The 20,846-nt window shown below is 45.2% G+C and overlaps 1 protein-coding gene and 1 long non-coding RNA gene across 2 annotated transcripts; one reads left to right on the top strand and one right to left on the bottom strand.

Annotated features, from left to right (window-relative positions):
* Window positions 1–588: 588 nt before the first annotated feature.
* Window positions 589–15,791, bottom strand: neurl1b (neuralized E3 ubiquitin protein ligase 1B). Its single transcript, XM_028960983.1, has 5 exons — window positions 15,492–15,791; window positions 7,945–8,517; window positions 4,455–5,186; window positions 3,140–3,265; window positions 589–2,593 (listed from the first exon to the last, which is right to left on the bottom strand). Exons 1-5 carry the CDS (start codon window positions 15,520–15,522, stop codon window positions 2,346–2,348), a joined length of 1,710 nt encoding a protein of 569 aa, XP_028816816.1. The 5' UTR covers window positions 15,523–15,791; the 3' UTR covers window positions 589–2,345.
* LOC114768614 (uncharacterized) lies at window positions 14,425–17,074 on the top strand. Its single transcript, XR_003743080.1, has 3 exons — window positions 14,425–14,787; window positions 14,892–14,967; window positions 16,707–17,074. It is a non-coding gene; the product is annotated as an uncharacterized LOC114768614 (long non-coding RNA).
* Window positions 17,075–20,846: the final 3,772 nt, after the last annotated feature.

Raw genomic sequence — 20,846 nt, 5'->3', positions numbered from 1 at the left:
GCTAAAAGCCTTGCTTTTTAGGAAATGCTTAGGTTAGTTTTTTACCTTTACAAAAGGTTCGGTTCAGAGTTTAGCTCATGGCATTTACAGGTTTGTAAATGAGGGATTTCAATGATGGACATTTTAAAGCTCTAGATAAGAGCGCCTGCCAAATGCTGTAAATATAACTTACCGGGCGTTTCTCCTGGTTTTGAAGTTCATGTGGAACTTGTGTGGAAATGAAAGTAACGATACCAAGTTGCTGAGAGCGCGCTTAGTCAATGCTACTACTGCACTCGCAGGGACATGCAACCGGGAGCTATATGTACACAATGCAGCAGTCTGGACAAAGCTGAAGTAGGGTGGTAGTAGCCTAGTGGGTAACACACTCACCTATGAACCAGAAGACCCGGGTTCAAACCCCACTTACTACCAGCATGTCCCTGAGCAGGACACTTAACCTAAAGTTGCTCTAGGGGGGGGACTGTCCCTGTAACTACTGATGGTTTTTTTTTCTGGAAAAGAGCGACTGATAAAATGCTGTAAATGTAAATGAAGTGCTGCTAATGTGCCCTCTACATCTCCACATGAACAAAGGCCAGCACAAGATGAGTTACATTCACAATTTATTAGGTGTGCTCGTCAAACCCTGTCCTGAGTCCAAGTGTCTTCACAGCAGCTCTGGTGGTTGTTGATGGTAACTGTTTGGGGCTTCACAGTAAAAAATAAAAAGTTGTGAGAACAACCTGCTGCGAAGCATTTTTAAGTTCTCTCCACTTCACGCACATGCAGTTGTGAAGTTAAGTGGAGAGAACTTCAAAATGCTTCGCAGCAGGTTGTTTTCCCAAAATTCTATTTTAACAGTGTTGTTCTAGAGCAAGTCACAACTGAAACATGGAGGCTGGCACTGGTCTCTGTTCGCACCAGCTTATATTCGAGAGCAAAGCTGCTTCTGCCTGTTCAAATTAAAAGAAGCTCAAAAAGACGCGAAACTATTTTAAGTCGTTACGGCCTATTGTAATGCATCAAAGGTTATGGTTAAAAAAAAAAAAATCTGGAAATTGTGGATTAGAGTGCAAAAGATTCTTCTCTTAAGGCACAGAACAATTCAGTTCAGTTCATGGTTCCCATCAGAACAAATGTGGCTATTAGGACTGCAGGCTGCCTCTGGAACTCATACCTCGCAGTGCACTCAGTTGCTGTCAAATTCATACGTTTCACAGAATTTTGTCCAGAAACGTATTTCATTTTTAGATAACGTAATAATTCGTGCGGACAATCGTAGCACACAGTTCGTGAAATTATTGTGCCACTCCTTCAGCAAAATATATTGTATTCTGTCATATAAAGCATATAAACAGTATGGCTAAAAAAATACAACATTTTCACCTTTTTTTCTAATGAGGCCATTTGGGTTTACTGTACAGTCCATAGCAAAAATATGACCAATCTGCGCTGTAATTAAAACAACCTATCTGAATTTAGTTAATTGAACTTAAATGTGGAAACGAATGGCCATTTTCACACATTACTCCAATTGAAATGACTCCCTAATGTGGAGTAAAGTGTTTTTTGACATTTTTACCCTCGTCGAGCATTATTACTGTATCCTCACCACTTAGGGGTTTGAACTTAGGAAGAGCTTTTAGAGACAGACGCAGCCGAGATCCCACTTATTGACCCTGACACCATGTTATAACAGTCCTATTTTCAGAACCAACCTGCACTGGTTTCTGTTTCTTATGAAAACTTAGGCCGCAATCAAACTCAGAGACATTTCAGAGACATTTCTTGATTTTTTTTTTAAAGAACACATTACTTATTCCCTATGTTTGATGCTATTATCATGGTATCATAGAACTGACATATTTTAATATTTTAAAACTTAGACATTTAATGCAGTCTCTCATTTGCACATGATTATTCATAAATAACCAGGCCAGTGATGTCCAGTTCGAAAAGATGCATCCTTCACACTGGGGTAATCCCAACTGCATTTCTACAGTTTCATTTAGTTCTGCATAAATGTAATAAATTATACAGTATTAATTAAGCAATAGCTTAAACCCCCCTCTCTTAAGACCATCTTTAATCTTTTTCATGCAATCCTATTTCATGAACACTATTAAAAATTCCTACACGCAAAAGAATATATATTCGAGTGTCATTTGTTGATGCTTCATGTGCTGTTTTAAAGATGAATGTCAAAGGCACGTTTTCCTGGGTACAAGACAGAAATCCAGACTCTGCCCAGGGGGCTATGAACACAGAATGCTCTTTTCCTTGAGTCATGTTCACCACGGCCTTCTTCATTAGCTGTTCAGAGTAAAATGAATACAGTTTCCTGCTTTGCCGTAGGGGCCTGATCATGGCCGGTAGGTCTTAATAACGTCTTTTATTGGCCGTCTGCAGATGGGGCAGCAGGCATTGATCTGCTTTTTGAGCTTCAGGCCACAGTCGTTGCACAAACACATGTGGCCGCAGGTGTAGATGACAGTGTCCACTTCCTGGTCGAAGCAGATGGTGCATTCACCGCCCTTGCGGCCCGACGGCCCCTCAGGAGGGGGCAGAGTCGGGGAGACGGGGGGGCTGAGAGGCGAGCTGGGAGCTGTGACTTGACAAAAAGAAAGAGTTACATTGAAAATCAAGACATTACTCCCCATATGTAAATACCAAAACCCATTCAGAACCTGGCTGAAGCCATTAATGATGCCAGTTGCCAGAATTGACAAAGTGGAGGACAAATGTAGGCAGGTAATTAGACAAACAAATGAGGCAATTATGGTCATTTATATTCTCTCATTACCACTGTTAAACTCTACTAAAAGATATTGTGCTGTAGCCTCAGTTCGTAGAATCTATTACTGTTATTTCTTTAATGAGGTTGAGAATTGTGTGCTGAGGTGCATTATTTGTACATTTTAACACGTCATATGTGAATGAATTGCATGAATAAGTTCAACGGATGTGTGGATGGCAGCAATTTGTCATTTGTGACTAATCTCTCTATGTGAGACCATGAATTCGGTTCAGGTTTATTCTGTTCTGTTGTGAGATGCACTCAGCTGTATTCACTGTGGCCCTAAAGGTGCCTAAGCTTCTGCAATCTACCAGGTTTCGTGCACATGGGGCTATAAATGTCCCGTGTTGCGTAACATACCCAGAGAGGACTCTGAAGCAGAAGAGGACCTGTTGATGCTGAAGGCCATGTCTGAGTCACTGTCCTCTGGACTGCTACTCTGAGAGATGGAGGGAGAGCTGAGGGGAGGGCTGGCCTGTAGAGTTCCTGTACAAGATTTATTAAAATAAGCTTTACTTCTTCAAAATGTAGAAAACACAGTAAGAACCATTAAACACAGAGCTACATGCTAACCGTGGGGCTTACTGGCAAAGGTGTCCTCAGGATTTACATAATTAGATCAATCAAGAAAGAAATATAATCCTTAAGGAAATTTGTGCATGTGATGCTTAAATAATTCAGAATGCTAATGTAGAGCTGTCAATCATCATGCTCCTCCCATTTTCAACTCATCATTATAGTTTGTGATGTGAGTGACAGAAATAATAACGTAACAACAAAAAAGGGTCCTTCTTATGCAGGGTGGTTCTTATGTAAATCCGAGGGATGCCTTTGAGCATGCTTAGTGCATAGTGCTGCACTTAAAAAAATAGTTTAGTTTTTTGCCCAGATTTTCAATTTGTATAATCACATTGATGTTCAATGAGTAATATATAAATAATAATGCAACATATATAATTCTAGTTGATTAATGTTTATACTTTATACGTGCGCATGTTTTTTTCAAAGCAATGCTTAATGCAATTGATTGTCATTACATTTTTTGTTTTGGTGTAGTATGATTGATCACGAAGTTCAGCTCAGTGGCAGAGGGCTTACGTGGGAGCAAGTACAGGCCTAACTATAAAACAACAAGAGACATGGGAAAAGCAGCCTGCCAGCAAACATTTCTGGTTTTAAAAAAAGCTTAAAGGAAGTGGGAAAAATGTTCAAAAAAATAACACAAAATCGTGTCTGTGAGAACATTGGCTGCTTAGCAGTAAATCGGTTGTATAAATAGGTGAAACGGCGCACAATGATATTTTTTCCCAGTATAATTGTATAGCTCCTGCTTTTTTTCAGCATCTTCTCCAAATACAAAGCTGTGCAGAATAATGTGGGTTTGCTTTCTAAAAAAAAAAAAAAATCTAAAACATGGTTTCATCATACATTCAGTCTATACAAAAATGCAAAATTGGTAAAGAGTAATGCATTATGAGTGTTTTAAATGTATGAGAAATGGGGTGTCATCTTATTTTACGGTACTTTTTAAAAACTTAAATATAAAACAACGTTACAAATATGATATCTTTACGTGCACTATGTCACAATCTTGCTACGAAATTATATTAATAAAATGAATAAAAAAAAAACATTTATATGTATGCTTATGATGATGTGAAGAATAGAAACTGACCTAGAATCCTCAGGCGATTTACGGCACCGTGGAGGGTGAAGAAAACCCAAAGAACTTGTGAGGAATCCACGCAGAGCAAACGTCCCCTGCCCACACCATTCACCCCATGATGCACCTCTCCACTGGGCAGCAGGCAGAAGCTGAGCACGTCCCCGGAGCTGGGCATGGGGAAGCCGCGGTAAACCACCCAGTACTCTTTACGGTCCAGCAGCATGTCGGGGTCCGCAGGCAGGTCGCTGGCGTGGAGGCCGCTGGGATCGCACGAGGTCACGCCGAACAGAAGCGCCCCAAAGTACGGCAGACCCAGGTGACCCACCTCGACATAGAGCGTCTCTCCCAGACGCAGCGGCCTGTCGCTGAAAACCAGAGTCCGACTGCTGTCCAGGAAGTGCACACAGGCAGCCGTGCGGTCGGCTGAGAGGATGACGTCGGAGCCGCGGACCGGGTGGAAGTGCAGGTCGGAGTCGAGCGGCGAGAGGAGCCCACGCGAGGCCCTCGTCTGCGCTGAGGAGGTGGAGGATGAGGACGTGTTGGAGGAGCTGGAGGAGCAGCAGGGGATGAGCTGGTTGCAGCCGTTCAGCTGGAAGTTGGCCATCTTGGCGGCGGCCGCCTGGTTGTTCTCCAGCTGGTTGTTGCTGTAGTTGGCCGAGTCGTGGCTGCTCTGTGGCAGGTAGGCGCTCAGACGCGCCGCGCTCAGGCAGCTCGCCCCCACGCTATCTGCAAATGTGCTCTCTGTAATGACAGGACGGGGTGGTGTGAGGGCGGCATCTTTGCATGTCACTATTTATGGTTCATTTTTATAATTATGGCAATGAAAAGGGGAAAAAGTGTCCTCCTGCAGATTTCCCAATCTCTAATAATCCCTCATATGATGTTTTGCTGATAATTACGGCCCATTTGTAAAACATTAATCCAGAGAGAGCCAGTGTGCCCTCTGGGTTTCATTTTGTCTGCACAGGGATAGTGTCAAAAACCCAGAAGCAGATAATGTACATAATTACAACCAGCTCACCAGTAAATCACGTGGATATTACAATTAACCTGAATGACGGACGAATAAATGACATGTCGGTTGATTTTTGTAGCTAAAGGGAGCACTTCACTGGGCTTGGGATTGTAGCAAGATTGAAATACGTAAACACTTAATTTATAAGACTTATCATATTTCAATGGTATTCAAGGAAGTAGATTGAAGCTGTCTGACTGTTAACTGCAAAAGAGGCATCAAGTGAGAAAGCAACAAAGTCTACAAAAATGCCAGTGATTTTAGATCTCGCCCCCTGGTGGTCCTGAAAAGCTACACCAATTTAATTAATTGGACATTTCATGTAGTGCTATTATATGTAGTGACTTCCATAAAAAGTCTGCAGTGTTTTCGATGTGTGACAGCTGATGGTTGAATATATGTAAAGTTGAGCATTACAACTTCCTTTCCCACACCACACATTCTCTGTAATGGCTTTAAATAACCTTTACACTTTTACTGGCACTAATGCATCACACATTTCACAAATAATTAACCACAATTAATCATGACCCATATTTTGCCAAATGCACAATTTCATTTAAAGCATTAACCCAAGCCAGCAGTAACCATCATAAAAAGCATCTTGCACTGATCAGCAGAGATTGTACAGTCCAGGGAAGAAAAACACTTCTAAAATTCAAGCTGGTCAGCCCCTCAAGCCCGAAGTGGTTGCCCAATATATGTCCAGGTGCTCATTCGGCTCTGTCGTTCCCTTTTTAAAATGTACTGCCCACTGAATCAGGCTTGAAATGGGTCGTGTTAAAACATTTCAATCAAATTTGAAAATGCGCTGAATATACGGCCTGGCTATTCAAGCCATTTTTATTCCTAAGAAGCAATAGACCATAAACTGGCCTACATGTTTACACCATTCCTCCTCACCTTCAGCACCACCTGTTGCAAAACAAAATGTCAAATTTTTGTTCTGATATCTGGTCTTGCTTAATCCCCCACCTCCTTTAGCGCGACGCGCTGCCAAACACTCTAAATTACGGCTGTAGTGTTTATTCACAAATGGCCGGAGCGTTGCCAAGTCCTATAAAACTGCTCCGCACCGGGGCTTCTTCTCGAGCCTGCTGCTGAGGCCACCGTGGGGGGACTCGCAGGGGCCCTGGCCGCCGCTTCCCGCGATGCCGGGAGCCACAGGGGGAAAATACGGCAGACCTTACCAAACATGGCCAGGGCTCCCGTCGGTCGGAGGATAAACAAAGGCTGAAGAGGCTCTGAGAGAGGGGGTCACGAACTCCCATTTCCCAGGTTGTCCTTATCTAAAACGCTTGGTGCGACTCTGCTCCGAGACATGGAGGGGCTGGGCGTGAGGTGATTTCGTGACAGAGCTGGTACGACAGCTGGAGATAATGGTGCCCGTCCCACCCGCGACGCCACTCAACGCCAATGATTGTCTTAAAGAGGCACCGGATAAGAATGGCCGCCGATCAGACGAAAGCGTAATGGCCTACAGTTCTCGGCCTGGGCGTGGCCTGCATGCTTACATCGAGGGTCACATTCAGGCCTTTGACTGGGCGCATTTCTTTCCCTTCGCACTGCAAATAGACTAGACTTTAGACTAAATGAATCTGTTGGGAAATACGCTGATCGATCTTTGTCCTGCTTCTTGGAGCAGATCTCCTCTTTTTTGGGGGGGAATATAGGCCTCGGTAAAATTAAGCACGGATTCTGTGTTTGGTCCAAAATGACGTGTGACCCATGTGACGCACTAGGGTTAAAACACGGAATTGTGGGTAGGAGATGGAAAGGAAAGGAGAAGCGTGTAACCAGAGTCCGAGTCATGATTCCACACCCACTCAGGGCTCCGAAGGACGAGACAAGCCGGCTGCAGAGCAGACCCTAACAAGCCGGATCGAGGTAAAAGGGCCAATGTCCAGTTTGTTACGATATGTCAGACCTTTCATTGGCAACTGGAAAATGACTGATGTTAATCGTGAGAAATGTGCAGATGTTCAATCTACATGGTCATTGCTTAAAACAGTTTTTGCTACTTTTTCGATTTGTATTAACGTGAAGTGATTGTCATTGTGAAACACTGCAGCACAGCACACTCTGCATTTAACCATCACCCTTGGTGAGCAGTGGGCAGCCATGACAGGTGCCCGGGGAGCAGTGTGTGGGGACGGTGCTTTGCTCAGTGGCGCCTCAGTGGCACCTTGGCGGCTCGGGATTCGAACCGGCAACCTTCTGATAACGGGGCCGCTTCCTTTACCGCTAGGCCACCACTGACACACAAAAATCGTGCAAAAACACACTGGCTGGTCAGCCAACTTATCTTAAGATGATCATATAAGATGATGATGTTAATTGACATATTCTAAATGTATATAGAATATATATATATTTATAGCCATTGGGTTTGGGTTAGAGTTGTTTGTATTGTGTTTTTATGTGTACTGTATATGTACCACATGATATAGATTTAGCTAGTCTTGGCCTTTCTGGAGGACTCACCCAGCAGTGTGACCTCCTGTGTGATGCCGTAGATGTCTATGATGGCCCACAGGGGACAGCCCACGCTCAGGCCGCAGTGGAAGAGGATGGGATCCCCCTCGTTGATGCTGTAGAACACCCGGCCGTGCCGGTCGGCCCAAAACGCCAGAACGTTGTCCTTCAGAGCCAGTCGCTCCGGCAGGGCCTTGGCCCAGTATCCCGGCCGCGTCACCAGGTCTGGGCAGGCGTATTTTGGGATGTCGCCCGCAGCCAGCTCACTGGGGTCCAGGCTGGTGAAGCCAAATCGAAGGGCGCCGCTCCACCCGGAGTGGACCCCCGACAGGCGCATGCGGACTTTCTCGTAGAGCCGCACAGGCCGCTGGCTGAAGGTGATCCCATTGCAGAAGCTGTTCTTGCGCGTGGCGCGCCGCAGCTGGGCATCCAGGCGGATGTTCTTGCCCTTTGCGTGCGGGTGGAAGCGTGGCGACTCGATGCTGATGCTGAGGGGCGGGGCCGACGTGCGGCGCTCTGCTGTGCTGCTGGGCTGTGTGTAGTACTGTCGGCTGACCACTGGTCTGTGCTGCAGATCTGCATCTGGTGGGGTTAAACGTTATTAAAAATGATTTAAAAATCAATCATATAAATCACATTCAGTTGCAGAATCAATACATTTTAACTTTTAATAAAGTATATGGGGTTGAATTAGAATTTTCAGTATACAGTATAAATTACAGTATATGGGATGAATTAGAATTTTCTTAACCTGTTTCCTTTATTTATTGACTATTAAAGTAAAACTGCATTCATTTTACAATATTTAACAATATAATTTTTTTTTGTTGTCACTGTTTTATTTTTTATTTTTATCCATCTACTGAAGCTGAAGAAGACACCATGCCACAACCAGAGGAAGGGAAAATCTAAAACGTTTACATGTGCATAATGCCAACTGAGTCTTTATCCCTAATTCTGTGAAAAGTAGATTTTTGCTTAATTTTATTACCGAATGTCATGGTAATAAAATTAAGCAAAAATCTACTTTTCACAGTCTACAAATGTGTGTGATAAATATACACTGAAACTATTTTTTGAGTGAAGAAAACCAATCCATTTGAGACTGCACATTTGTCAGCGTGTGTAGGGAAATATTTATATTGCAAACAAAAGTTCCCACACTATCCCCTCATCCGCACAAATAAATACCCCTGTCTGTACTGTCTCCCATCGCGAACATGTGGAAAACATTCCGATTTTCACTCAGACCCCCAAACGGAACGTCAGCTGGAGCCAAAGCCGCCGGAAAACAGTGGCATGTCCTTGGGGGACCGCGTAGGGCAGCATGCAGGGACGATGACACTGACATTCACTGCGGGGGAACATTTAGAATTAGTTTTAAAGTAAAGCCAATTCTGGGTGACACTGGGTGTGCAATAGAATTTAACTTCATTTCTCATCTCTGAACAGCAACATAAAGGCCCTTTGCATGCGGGTATCGCATATCCGGATGAACGCCCGCCTCTTTTCCTTCCCTTTTGCTTCTCAAGCTAGAAAGCTTGAGGCCAAATTTTTTAATCGCTTTAAACGCGTGCAGATAAACATAAACCATGAAGGGATATATGGTAATAAGTGAGCAACTGAACATTTTTTCAGGGGCGATACAGCAGCCTGTTGGTTTCGAGTGACATTTCACAGATCGAGAGCCACAGAAAGGCTCGATCTAAACAATTGCTATGGAGACTGGGATGGAAGCCATTTTGTTTTCTATAGCAGGAGAAAGCGGAGAAGATGACGGATCTGGTGTTTCAGAGTTGACTGCTTTGTTCGCTGCTGACTGGTGCTGTACAATGCGCAGTAGTGAGAGGATGGTGAGACAGTAGGTGGCCCACGGAGGTGTGCCCCGGCCCACTTTCCAGTGTTTGAGTATCCGTTGATTAAACTCATTTGCTCCGGCCCCGGGAACGACAACCCCCACACTCAGCTCAATGTTGCATGGCACATTTCCCAAATTAGACATTACCCCTAATTAGATTCTACATCACAGCGCTGCAATCACAGCAAACCCATCCAGCGGCACATCTGCAACGTCTCCGGCGCCACGCACGGACTTCTGGGGTAACGGGCTGCGCAAATATCAGCGCGGACATGAATTCATCACGATCCATGCTTGTGTGCACTGAGTGATGTATGGTGGTTTGCTACATTTACGGCATTTACCAGACCCCCTTATCCAGAGCGACATACAATCAGTAGTTACAGGGACAGTCCCCCCCTGGAGCAACTTAGGGTTAAGTGTCTTGCTCAACTACACAATGGTTAGAAGCGGGGGTTTGAACCTGGGTCTTCTGGTTCATAAGCGAGTGTGTTACCCACTAGGCTACTAACCCTTGCTATAGGTGCATGATGACCATCTACAGATGGATTATATTAAATTAGCAGACATTAGAATTTTAATTCAGCAGAAATGTTTGTCCAGATGTCATTTCTTTACTTTACTTTACTTTGCAGACGCTTTTATCCAAAGCACCTTACAAGAGGAAGACACCAGCAATTCTCGTTCGATTTCTATAGATTTTGAGTTTATAAAACTAAGAGCCCTGATAAGGCCTAACTTGTCAGAATATTGCACAATTTCCCCAAATCGCAGGCGGTATTCATTCACAACCAATTCCAAACAAGTCTAATAACAAGACATATATTTATTAAGAGACTGTCTTTTCTTCATAGAAGGTCAAAGGTTATTTTTCTTGCAATGGGAAGAAATTAATGTATTCCGGGAATGTATTTCTCACACATTTGAGCGTAGATCAGCAGGTAAAAGCTCGCGGTACGGTGGATTAGCCCAGACCTGCGCACGTTGTCTCATTTTACTGTGCGGTTCTAATCCTGCAGACGCATGCCGATTCATTTTTAATGGCCCAACATACCATGATGGGGATCTGCTACCATCCTCGTCTGTAGGAGAGGAAGGTGAAACACAAACACACAAACACATAGCCAGCGGATTCCCAACACCGGCATCTTCACAGGCAGAAACAGAGACGAACGTTGCTATTATTAGTAAACCTCATAAGAGCTTAAGCGTATTTTTTACATTTGTGGACAGGTTGTGGCAATTGCAGAAAATTTTGGACTAATGCACTTTTGCATTAATCATCGCAACGAAAACATGGAGGGACTGTAATAAAGGATACTAACGTAAATGACGTCAATCTGATTGGTTAACTGTTTTGTCTCTATAGGACTGTCAGTAGACTGAGTAGCCTGGCATTTCCATGTTAACCCCCTATAAAAAAATAAAAATCACGGTTGAAAAAACCCAGGGTTGAACGGTTGAAAATAACTAAACACAGAATTGGGTCTACTGGAAGAATAAAAAAAAAAACAGGTCATAGTGAAACTTCAAAGAGTGAGATTTCAGTCTCTAAATAAGGGATGAATTTATTGTAGCCCTCATGACAGTAGGCTTGACAGACTTCATCTTGACAGTTTCATCTGTTGATAAATTAGGCCAACTTAAACAACGCCATATTTGGCCTAGCTGTGTTGTCGGCCATTTTGAAATATGCTAATATAGTCCCTTAAGAATTATGTCTTATTTAACCTTGCATTTGCACTAAATGTATATAAAAGACCCTGGTTTTAATAGTAAAAAGTGTTTTCTTCTCTTCACTGAACACAAACAGCATTATTTTATCCGTGAGGACACTGTAGATCACCTTTACCACAAGCGCAGAATTTTCCACAATTGTGAAGTGCCATGATTCATACGTTCCTTTTTTGCCTATAAGATTTTCCATTGTGAGGAGCAAAATCACATTAAATTGAGCGATTGAAGTGCGAACGCTGGCGCGTGAGCCGCCTGTGTAAACAGGAGTGGAACATGAAATACTGAAGTCGACTCCACAACCGCTGACTTATGGCCCGGCGTGTAAGTGTGTGTATGAGTTGGGGTCTGCAGGCGAGCGGTGAGGCATTCATGAACCGGAGCGCGGCTTCTTCCCTCGCCTTCCAAATATAGATCTGCCTGATCTCAAAAACAAATGGGAGCCAGGCCGCGCTCAGAAGCGCGGCTGCACATACGAACACAATCCGCTTTGTTACCAGTCACACGTCTGGTCATCTGCCGGCCTCCTTCCCCGCGGGCATCGGGAGCAGCGGCGCGCCCGGCCGTGATGGCATGCCTGAGGTCGGCCGGGCCCTGTGTGGGTTGTGGCTTTCGCGCTAATCTCTGGTGCCTGCTGGGGCTCCCTGTTCTGATACGGACAGACTGACCTCCGCACGGCCGAAAGGCCGAGCCACCCTGCGTTTCAGCAGAGCAGCTAAAACTTTCACCTTTTACTGTCATTTGATTTCATTTTAAGGCAGAAATACTGCTTTAAAGTGCCAATACACTGCAGAATCATCACAATTTTAAGAAGCTGATTGCGATATAGATATATTATAGCGTAAGTACATGTAAAGCAGGAGCTGTATACATTTATTACATTTCAAATCATTCATTTTTTTCCGTACAGCTGTCATAACTCTTTAGGGTTTGAAGACAAAAATGACTGAAATGTTCGAAATGCTAACAAATGTTAATAAGAGACCGAGCACTGTTTTTGAGAATGAGGTGACTTCATGCTGAAGCAAAAAGGTTATAATGCGATGTCACCACTTGTTGTAGAACTGTAGTGAACTTTGTCATGATGACAAGGTTAGCATTTGATGTCAAAACTCGATGTGGTTAAGAATATAGTTCAAACTAAATTAATAAAATGAGTAGCCTGCATACAGCATTCAGCGCATTTTGCCAGGTTTTTGCGCCGTACGTGTCGTAACCCATTCAGCCTCAAGCATGAGTGACTCACATCCATGAAAATGTCTATATAACATCATCACACACAAATCTCACAAGATGGAGTAACAGTTTCCCACAAGATGAGCTAGAGGTCACCAGGAACGTGAGAACTTCATGGCCAGTATTGTTCTAGCTGACGTCAGCTTGACTCGGAAGCTTGCGGCTTCGCTGGTCTTGGCTGATGCTGTAACTCAACCTGATCATGACTCAATCGATAGCCAACCTGTTTCGTTTGGGCTTAGATGGCATATGCTGACATGTTTTTTATTTCATTTAAACGCTTCTAAAATACAGCGAGATTTAATCTCCACTCCCTTTAGCCAAATGATTCATTTCCTCAAGGTACCCGTGTGCTCCCATCTGAGAATATAGATACCTAGCCTTATAAATCCCCTAATATGAAAATCTTACCTCGTGAGATTATTTAACATTAATACGAGTTCCTCTAGCCTGTCTATGATCCTGCAGTGGCTAGAAGTGGCGAAATGTGTAAAGAGTGATTTGGTCATTCTGCTTCAGTGTTCAGAGAGCTGCAACTCAGACTGTTGGATCTGGAATTTGTCCCCTTATGACGTCATAAGGGGAAAGGTTACCTCCCATTTCTCATGCTTTGTCCACCCAGAACATTTCCCACCCCTCCCCTAAAACATTATCTACACCAACCATCATGGCTTTCAAACCTGCAACGCACGTTTTATTCTTTTCTGGAAAAACGGCGACACAATTTCCTGTCTTCGCCAAATATTGGTGTTGAATGTAGTTGACGTCACCTCTGTAGGCCGCTCTCCTCCTCGCCCCGTCAAAATAAGTAACGTTATTTAATGAGAGCAAAAAATTCCAGCTTCTCTCACGTAGAATAATGTGCCGCCATCAGGGTCACGTTGTCTATGGTCTGACATCACTGGCCGGTAAGAGGTGTAAGGAATGGTACAAGCCAGGTATAACTTGGATTTAGGCTGAAGTTTACCGCACAGTACTTTAACAATAACTTCTGAGCAGATATTTCTTTTTAGACTTCTTAGGGAGCCTGAATATGGTTGAGTAACAAACAGCAACTGGCAGAGAAAGAATCATGAGCAAATACCCCCCCCCCCCCCCATCCAGCCCAACCACGTGTTATTTTCAGGATTTCTTTGCCATGATGTTATTTGAACAACCTACATTTTTTTCAGCTTTGCTTGGGTAGAGGGAAAGAGTGGCCCATTGTCTTTCCCAGTCTCATATAAATCAAAGGTCGCGGAATCGGGACCATTTCATCCCGAATGCACATCTGTGTACAATTCCACGACTTATTACTGCAGCGAGGGCTGAGAGACGCAGCCTAGCGCTCCCTGCCACGGAGACCGGGGCCCAGCATTCGAATATCAATGGGCACAATAAAAACGTAATTGCCCCATGCATGATTGATTACTGCCTGGTGGAGTCCTGACAAACAGCGGGTGATAGATACCAGACACACTTGGTGTTCCTCTTTTCTGAGAAATGGTGTGGGGTGGTGTGGGGTGGGCGGGTGCAGCAGACCACACCGGCCCGCCCGCGGCGAGTTACAGAGGAGCGAGAGGGGAATAAACAACTGTGTACCGCCTGGCCGCTGGCGGGTTATGTCACATCCTTTCGCAGGAAGGGTATTAAGAGGCCGGAGCGGAGCGGTGGCAGTCAGGTGGCGGCCCTTTTCCAGGGTCGCCTTACGGACAAAGCTCCGCGCCGCAGGACTTTCCCTTGTGGCGCAAACAGGAGTGATATATGATCAAAAGCTAAAAGGACACGGGGCGAGCTGACAATAGCCGTTCTATAAATACAAACAAGAGGCAACAGGACAGACAATCCATTTATGGGCGGTCAAAACACGCTTACCGACGCATCACAAATAGAGCAGTGGCTCATCAAAGCAAGTAGTAAAATGCAAGTGATATCTATATAAAACAAACGTAAATGTATGTATTCATCATTGTTGGTGCGTATCATTTACGGCACCCAGACATTTATTCCTTATCTAAAAGGAATTGGCGGGTCTTCCCCACAAGGTTGGTTGTGTTTAGAATTCTGATTGCATTATTTTTTTATTATTATTGAGGCTGAGATCGGGACTGTGATTGGCCGGTCAAGATGGTTTTTTTTTACATTTCAGCAGGTGACATGGCTTTGTCTCTCTGAAACCGGACGAGTACTTCTGTTGGTGGCTTGGGTGGCGCGGGAACAATAAGGTGTGGCCCACTCGACCAGAAGAACTCTTTCAAACCCATCATGATACCAACTTTTTTTTTAATGGTTTAATACAGTAAAACCGCTGAAAATCATTTAATTTTTTCAGATAATTTAGCCAATGTAATATAATGTTAAATAATTGTAATGAATTCAGCTTATCGATAGAAAACCACGCTCCTTCTGCTTCTCGTGCCAGTGTGATTCTTCCAGGGGTACCCCACCTTCACATGTGCACCCCGTCGTGAGCAGATGTGCGTCCCCACGACTGCATGCACGTGGATCGGTGATCACCACTGACCGGTGTCACCGTGTCACCGTGTCGCCAGACCACAACTTTTTTTTTTTTTGCTGGAATTGCCGGAAGGCGGGTTACCTTGCTCCCATTACGACGCCAGCGAATATCCCACCCATCCACCCGCCTTCCTCATCATCTTCCTCACCCACGCCGCGACGCCCGGGAACGAGGACGCGGATCTGCGACGTGCACTTTATTCTTTTTAATGGAGGAGACGCGGCGTCTTACCTAACAGCGGCTTGGGCGCAGCGTTCCCCATGGCTCCTCCGGTGGCGAGCCAACGCGTCCGTCCCCGTCCATCTACCCGCCCCCTCGCCGGAGCGCCGACTGTCCGGATCCGACGGCGCGCCGCGCGACCTCCGGCTGCGCGACGCACGCACGCGCGCGCGCGCGCTCGCTCATCTTCGGCCGCGGGGCCGAGGCGGGAGAGAAGGAGAGGAGAGGACGGGAGAGGACGGGAGGGAGAGGAGAGTCGCGCTGCTGACGCCTCGACCCGACTACTGCGCGGCCACCTCCCACCTCCCCGCTTCTCACTTCTGCACAACTTTAAAGGAGCAGCGAGGGAGAGAGAGAGAGAGAGGGAGAGGAGGAGAGAGAGAGAGAGAGAGAGAGAGAGAGAGGGAGAGAGAGATGACCTCCTGCCCCATACAGACCCCGAGCGCCGATCGCAAAGGTTCTAAAGAAATAAAAATGTCAGACCTCCCTGCAGGTACCTGATGCCCAACGTTCCCTCAGCGTTCCGCTGACGTTTCATTTACAGCATTTATCAGACGCCTTTACCCAGAGTGACTTGAACCTGGATCTTCTGGTTCATTGTAAAGTGAAGTGATACACAGCAGCATTTAACCATCACCCTTGGTGAGCAGTGGGCAGCCATGACCGGCGCCCGGGGAGCAGTGTGTGGGGACGGTGCTTTGCTCAGTGGCACCTCAGTGGCACCTCGGCGGATCGGGATTCGAACCGGCAACCTTCCGATCCTTAACCGCCAGGCCACCACTGCTCCATGAGCAAGTGTGTGGGCGAGTGTGTTACCCGCTAGGCTACTACCACCCTTTCAGAACATTATGACCACCTGCGCGGAATGATGAAGGTCCCCCCTTATCGAATCAAGGCATGCACTCCACCAGGACCCTGAAGGTATGCTGTGGTATCTGGCACCAAGCCACCAGTATCAGTTTAAGTCCCGCAAGCTGCGAGGTGGTGCCTCCGCGGATCCGTCCCACGGATGGCTGATTAGATTGAGATCTGGAGAATTCGGAGGCCAAGTCCGCACCTCAAACCGCTCTTCTACTGCGGCACAGCACACTGTCCTGCTGAGAAAGGGCACCGGCATCGGGGAAGGCTTGGTCAGCACCCTGAAGAAAGTAAACCGTAGCTGTGGTTCGTTAAATGTTTTTTTTTGTTTCTTTAAGCTGAGCCAGTGTTTTCTTCTCTTTTTTTCAGCGCAACGGGAGAACATCGTCCATCTTGCCTTCTTCCCATGGTGAATCCTGGCACCGTGGCATCCACAGGCACGCAGCTCACACGTAAGATGTGTCACATCAGCAAGATGGTTGGAGACGGGTCATCACCCTGACCGGCCTGCGGCTACGTGGATCGACAGACATATTGGGATGCATGGTGTGTTCTGTGTCCTGGACCACTTTCGGTCGGACCTGACCACTAGGAACCAGGAACGCCCCACAAGCTGTCAAGTCAAGACAAGAAAGTCCTCACCATTTTACCACCATGGCTGCGTTGTTCACCGTTGTAACCAACAAATGCCGCTTGATGAGCTGCTAATTAACATTAGAAAGTGTTCAGCATAAACCTTCAGGACTGCTGGGAACCGTCCCCGTTGTGGTGGAGAGAAGCCAAAAGGGTGAAATGCTGCCATCAACGGCAAAAGCTCCCAGCTTTGGAGGGACACGAGTCTTCAACTTTTTGCCTGGTTTGCTTTTTCTGTGTTTATTACATGACCTCACGTGCGTTACTTCATAGTCTCGTGCTTTCGGTTCGGTGACAGTGTCACTCCGACTGCACGGACAACTTTGTGAGAACCCTGATGTCCGATTTTTGCGATGTGAGAACGTTCCTCGGGCTGGTGGTGTAATGTTGCCCAATACTGTACATCAGTGCTGGCGCAGTGATTTGTAGATGTCAGAGGTACCGTGTTTAAATAATATTTTCAAATTCCAAAAACCTTTCCGGTGTTAGAAATGAATGGTGACAGTTTCGCTCCATCAGTGTTGCAGGTTTGCCTGCTCGTGAACTCTTTTTCAGACAGAGCCCGGTTTAAAAGAAATGAGGTGTGGAGGACACACCTTCTCATTCAATGTGTTTTCTTTATTTTCATGACCATTTACATTGGTAGATTCTCACTGAAGGCATCAAAACTATGAATGAACACATGTGGAGTTATGTAGTTAACAAAAAAGGTGAAATAACTGAAAACATGTTTTATATTCTAGTTTCTTTGCTCTGATTACTGCTTTGCACACTCTTGGCGTTCTCTCGATGAGCTTCAAGAGGTCGTCACCTGAAATGGTTCTCCAACAGTCTTGAAGGAGTTCCCAGAGGTGTTTAGCACTTGTTGGTCCCTTTGCCTTCACTCTGCGGTCCAGCTCACCCCAAACCATCCCGACTGGGTTCAGATCCGGTGACTGTGGAGGTCAGGTCTCCACTTTTTGTTAAGTAAATAACTCCACATGTGTTCATTCATAGTTTTGATGCCTTCAGTGAGAATCTACCAACGTAAATGGACATGAAAATAAAGAAAACACATTGAATGAGAAGGTGTGTCCAAACTTTTGGCCTTTTCTGTATTTTTAAAAAAATGACACACGACTTGCAAGGAAATCTCCCCCCCCCGCCACCACACCCCCAGCCCCTCCATCCTCTCCGTTCTCGGCCTTGACCGCTGGGATCCGCTCAAGCTGTATCCTGCCTTCTGAACCCTGCCTGTCTCTGAGGAATCCCGGCCAAATGGGCCCGGCTCCATGATTGCAGGCCCCGAGCCAGCGGCTATTCAGCTCGAAGCCAAACAGTCCAGAGGAGGCGAGAGGCGCGTTACCGATAGCGTGTCAGCTGGCCTGGGTGTGTACCGCTGTGCGTTGCGGGGGTGAGAAGTGGCACGTTCCCGTGCCTCCAACGGTGACCTGTTTTTGCGGCGCGTAAGAAGATGTCATCCTATGATGTCATCTATTTCGATTCGCCGGGATTATACACGATTATTAACAAGATAAAAATGGCTCGGACTAGAGGCCCATTAGAAACCCCCATAAAGTCCTGACTCACGCAAAATGTGATCTAATATGGAGGCAAAAACAGCATTCACGAAGGGGGGAAGTCTTTTTATTGTTATTATTACTGTTCTCAAACGTGCGTAAAGTTGCAGTCGTCGCCCACATTTTTAAGAGCTGGTTCTCATGGACCTGTTTACAGAAATAAGGTCACATTGGTTCCCAGGGGAGGTTCATGCCAGTCGACCCCCTGAGAGCCTGGCCGCAGGGTGAGGGGTCTGCGCTAATTATAGCACAGAGTCAAAAAAAACAAAAAAAAAACACTCAGCACGGCGGAGCGCTCTTCGTTTTTTTTTAGCCGGAAATGGGGGCTCTTGCGTGAAGAAAGAAAGAGAAATTCCTTGTCTCGCTTGACACGCGGGCTAAGAAAAATTCCAGGGAGGAGGGGATTAACGCGGGAAGTGAAGTCGTAATCGTGTCTGCTGAGCAAACATACCACCATAATGAATGTTTCAGCAGCAAAACACACTGGAAATAAAACTAAACAGATCAAGAAATAGATTTAATCGACTATTTTGTCTTCTGTCGAATCCGAAAAAAAATCCATATCCCCTTTTCTATCAACTTATTGTTTTTTGGGGGATTTCTTGGAAACTGATGTGATAAATATCATTATAATGGGCTCAAACTGTTCTAAGCATTTGACGAATTTCCCGAAAATTGTTCACATGAGTAATGTTTGTTTTACTTCTAATTTGTTCTCTTGGTTGGAACTCATTTAAGCAGTTTATAAAATCAAGGGAATCATGCCTACGCAATTCTTTTTTTACATTTTTATTCTGCAACAAACTGGGCCCAATAAAATGATTGCAGGTTCGAATGCCTGCCCATTCGCTGAATCAGGCCTTTATTTACTTCGTCCAATTTCGAAATGCTTACTTCTTATAAAGCTTCTGATTCTGTTTGTTAATTTATGGATTTTTTGAACAGCTTTGGCATGTCACTCCAGTTATTGGGAGGGTGGACAGCCATCTGAGGGCATAAATGATGTAAATCAGCTTCACGGCTGGCCAGTTACACACACAAAAAAAAAGGCTTTAAAATGGGTCACTTTCATAAAGTCCAGAGCCAACGGCAGTCCAACTGACGCTCGACAATCTTTTCCACGGAGCGGCGAGAAGATCTTGGCATCCTGCTCTCAGAACTGCTGCCATGCGGTGGAACGGCTTTCCCTTGGACTGCAAAGTGTTAGATTTGCAGTATTTTAAATCCCCTTAAGTTTTTCCTTCAGCGCTCTAGAAATGCTAAGCAGATGGCTGCTGGAATCAGGCAGGCCTGTGTCTGTCTCCCATCCAGAGCAGATCTTGCACATCCATTGGCTGCGTGAGTCACAGCCACCCCGCAAAGTACATTTGTTTTCATTATGTTAACATATACTGTATGTATGTGTGTGTTTGTGTGTGTGAGTGGTTTTTAACCGGGCTTTGTTAGTACCTTGGTGCCTGTTTGTCATCTTCTCTCGCTGGAACCGGTGGAAATGGGGCCGTGCTGATTTAAAAATAATTAGATGGAGTCTGAGCTCCTGTCATCTCCAAGCGCCTGGCATTTGAGAGTCCGCCTTGTTCCAGTTTGGCCTTTTTGATGACGAGACCACACATAAATACCGGAGTAAAGTTGTTGATTTAAATATTTCAGCCAATGCACGTCCCTTGTCAGAGCCAACTGCCGCATTTGCTTCTAATTGGAGTCATTTTATAAAGAGGACTTCCTGCCATGTGTTCAGTGCCCTACAGATTGTTTAAATTATAAATTAAAAAAAGGGATGCACAACGTTGTGGCGGTCTGGACCAGCCGTAAACATATTTCGAATTTTTCGCTGTAAAACAAATGAAGGCCTCAATTAGGAAGGAGCAGGAAATCATTTCTCCTTGCCTAGGTGTGTAGGACGTCAGTGCAGTTCACAACGCTTGTAGCCTCAGGCGGATCAGGTCTGCTTATACTGAAGTTGATGATGTTGTAAGCTTGCCACATCTGCAAGCTTTTCCTGTCTCCGAGTGTCAGATCGAATCGCTTTAATCACCGGCGATATTACATCCTCCCTTGACAGGGAAAATATTCAAGAATATAGAGATTCTGAGACAATTAAAGAGTGTTTATGTGTCTGGAAATAACGTATGTATTCATCAAGGAATACATTTTCATTTAAGTTTATCTAAAGGTGATTACGTTAAAATCTGCCAATTTATCAAGCGAGATATTCTGTATAACACATAGGGCCAGATTTTCTATGTGGTATATTAGACTAGGTCATTAGCTATTGTCACCATCAAATGTGTCTTCAGGTTTTTTTTTTTTTTTCTTA

The sequence above is a fragment of the Denticeps clupeoides genome, chromosome 18 (genome assembly GCF_900700375.1).
Source record: "Denticeps clupeoides chromosome 18, fDenClu1.1, whole genome shotgun sequence".
NCBI classification, from domain to species: Eukaryota; Metazoa; Chordata; class Actinopteri; order Clupeiformes; family Denticipitidae; genus Denticeps; species Denticeps clupeoides.
Note: the sequence above shows the minus strand (reverse complement) of the source record. Positions and strands in the feature narration are given on the sequence as shown.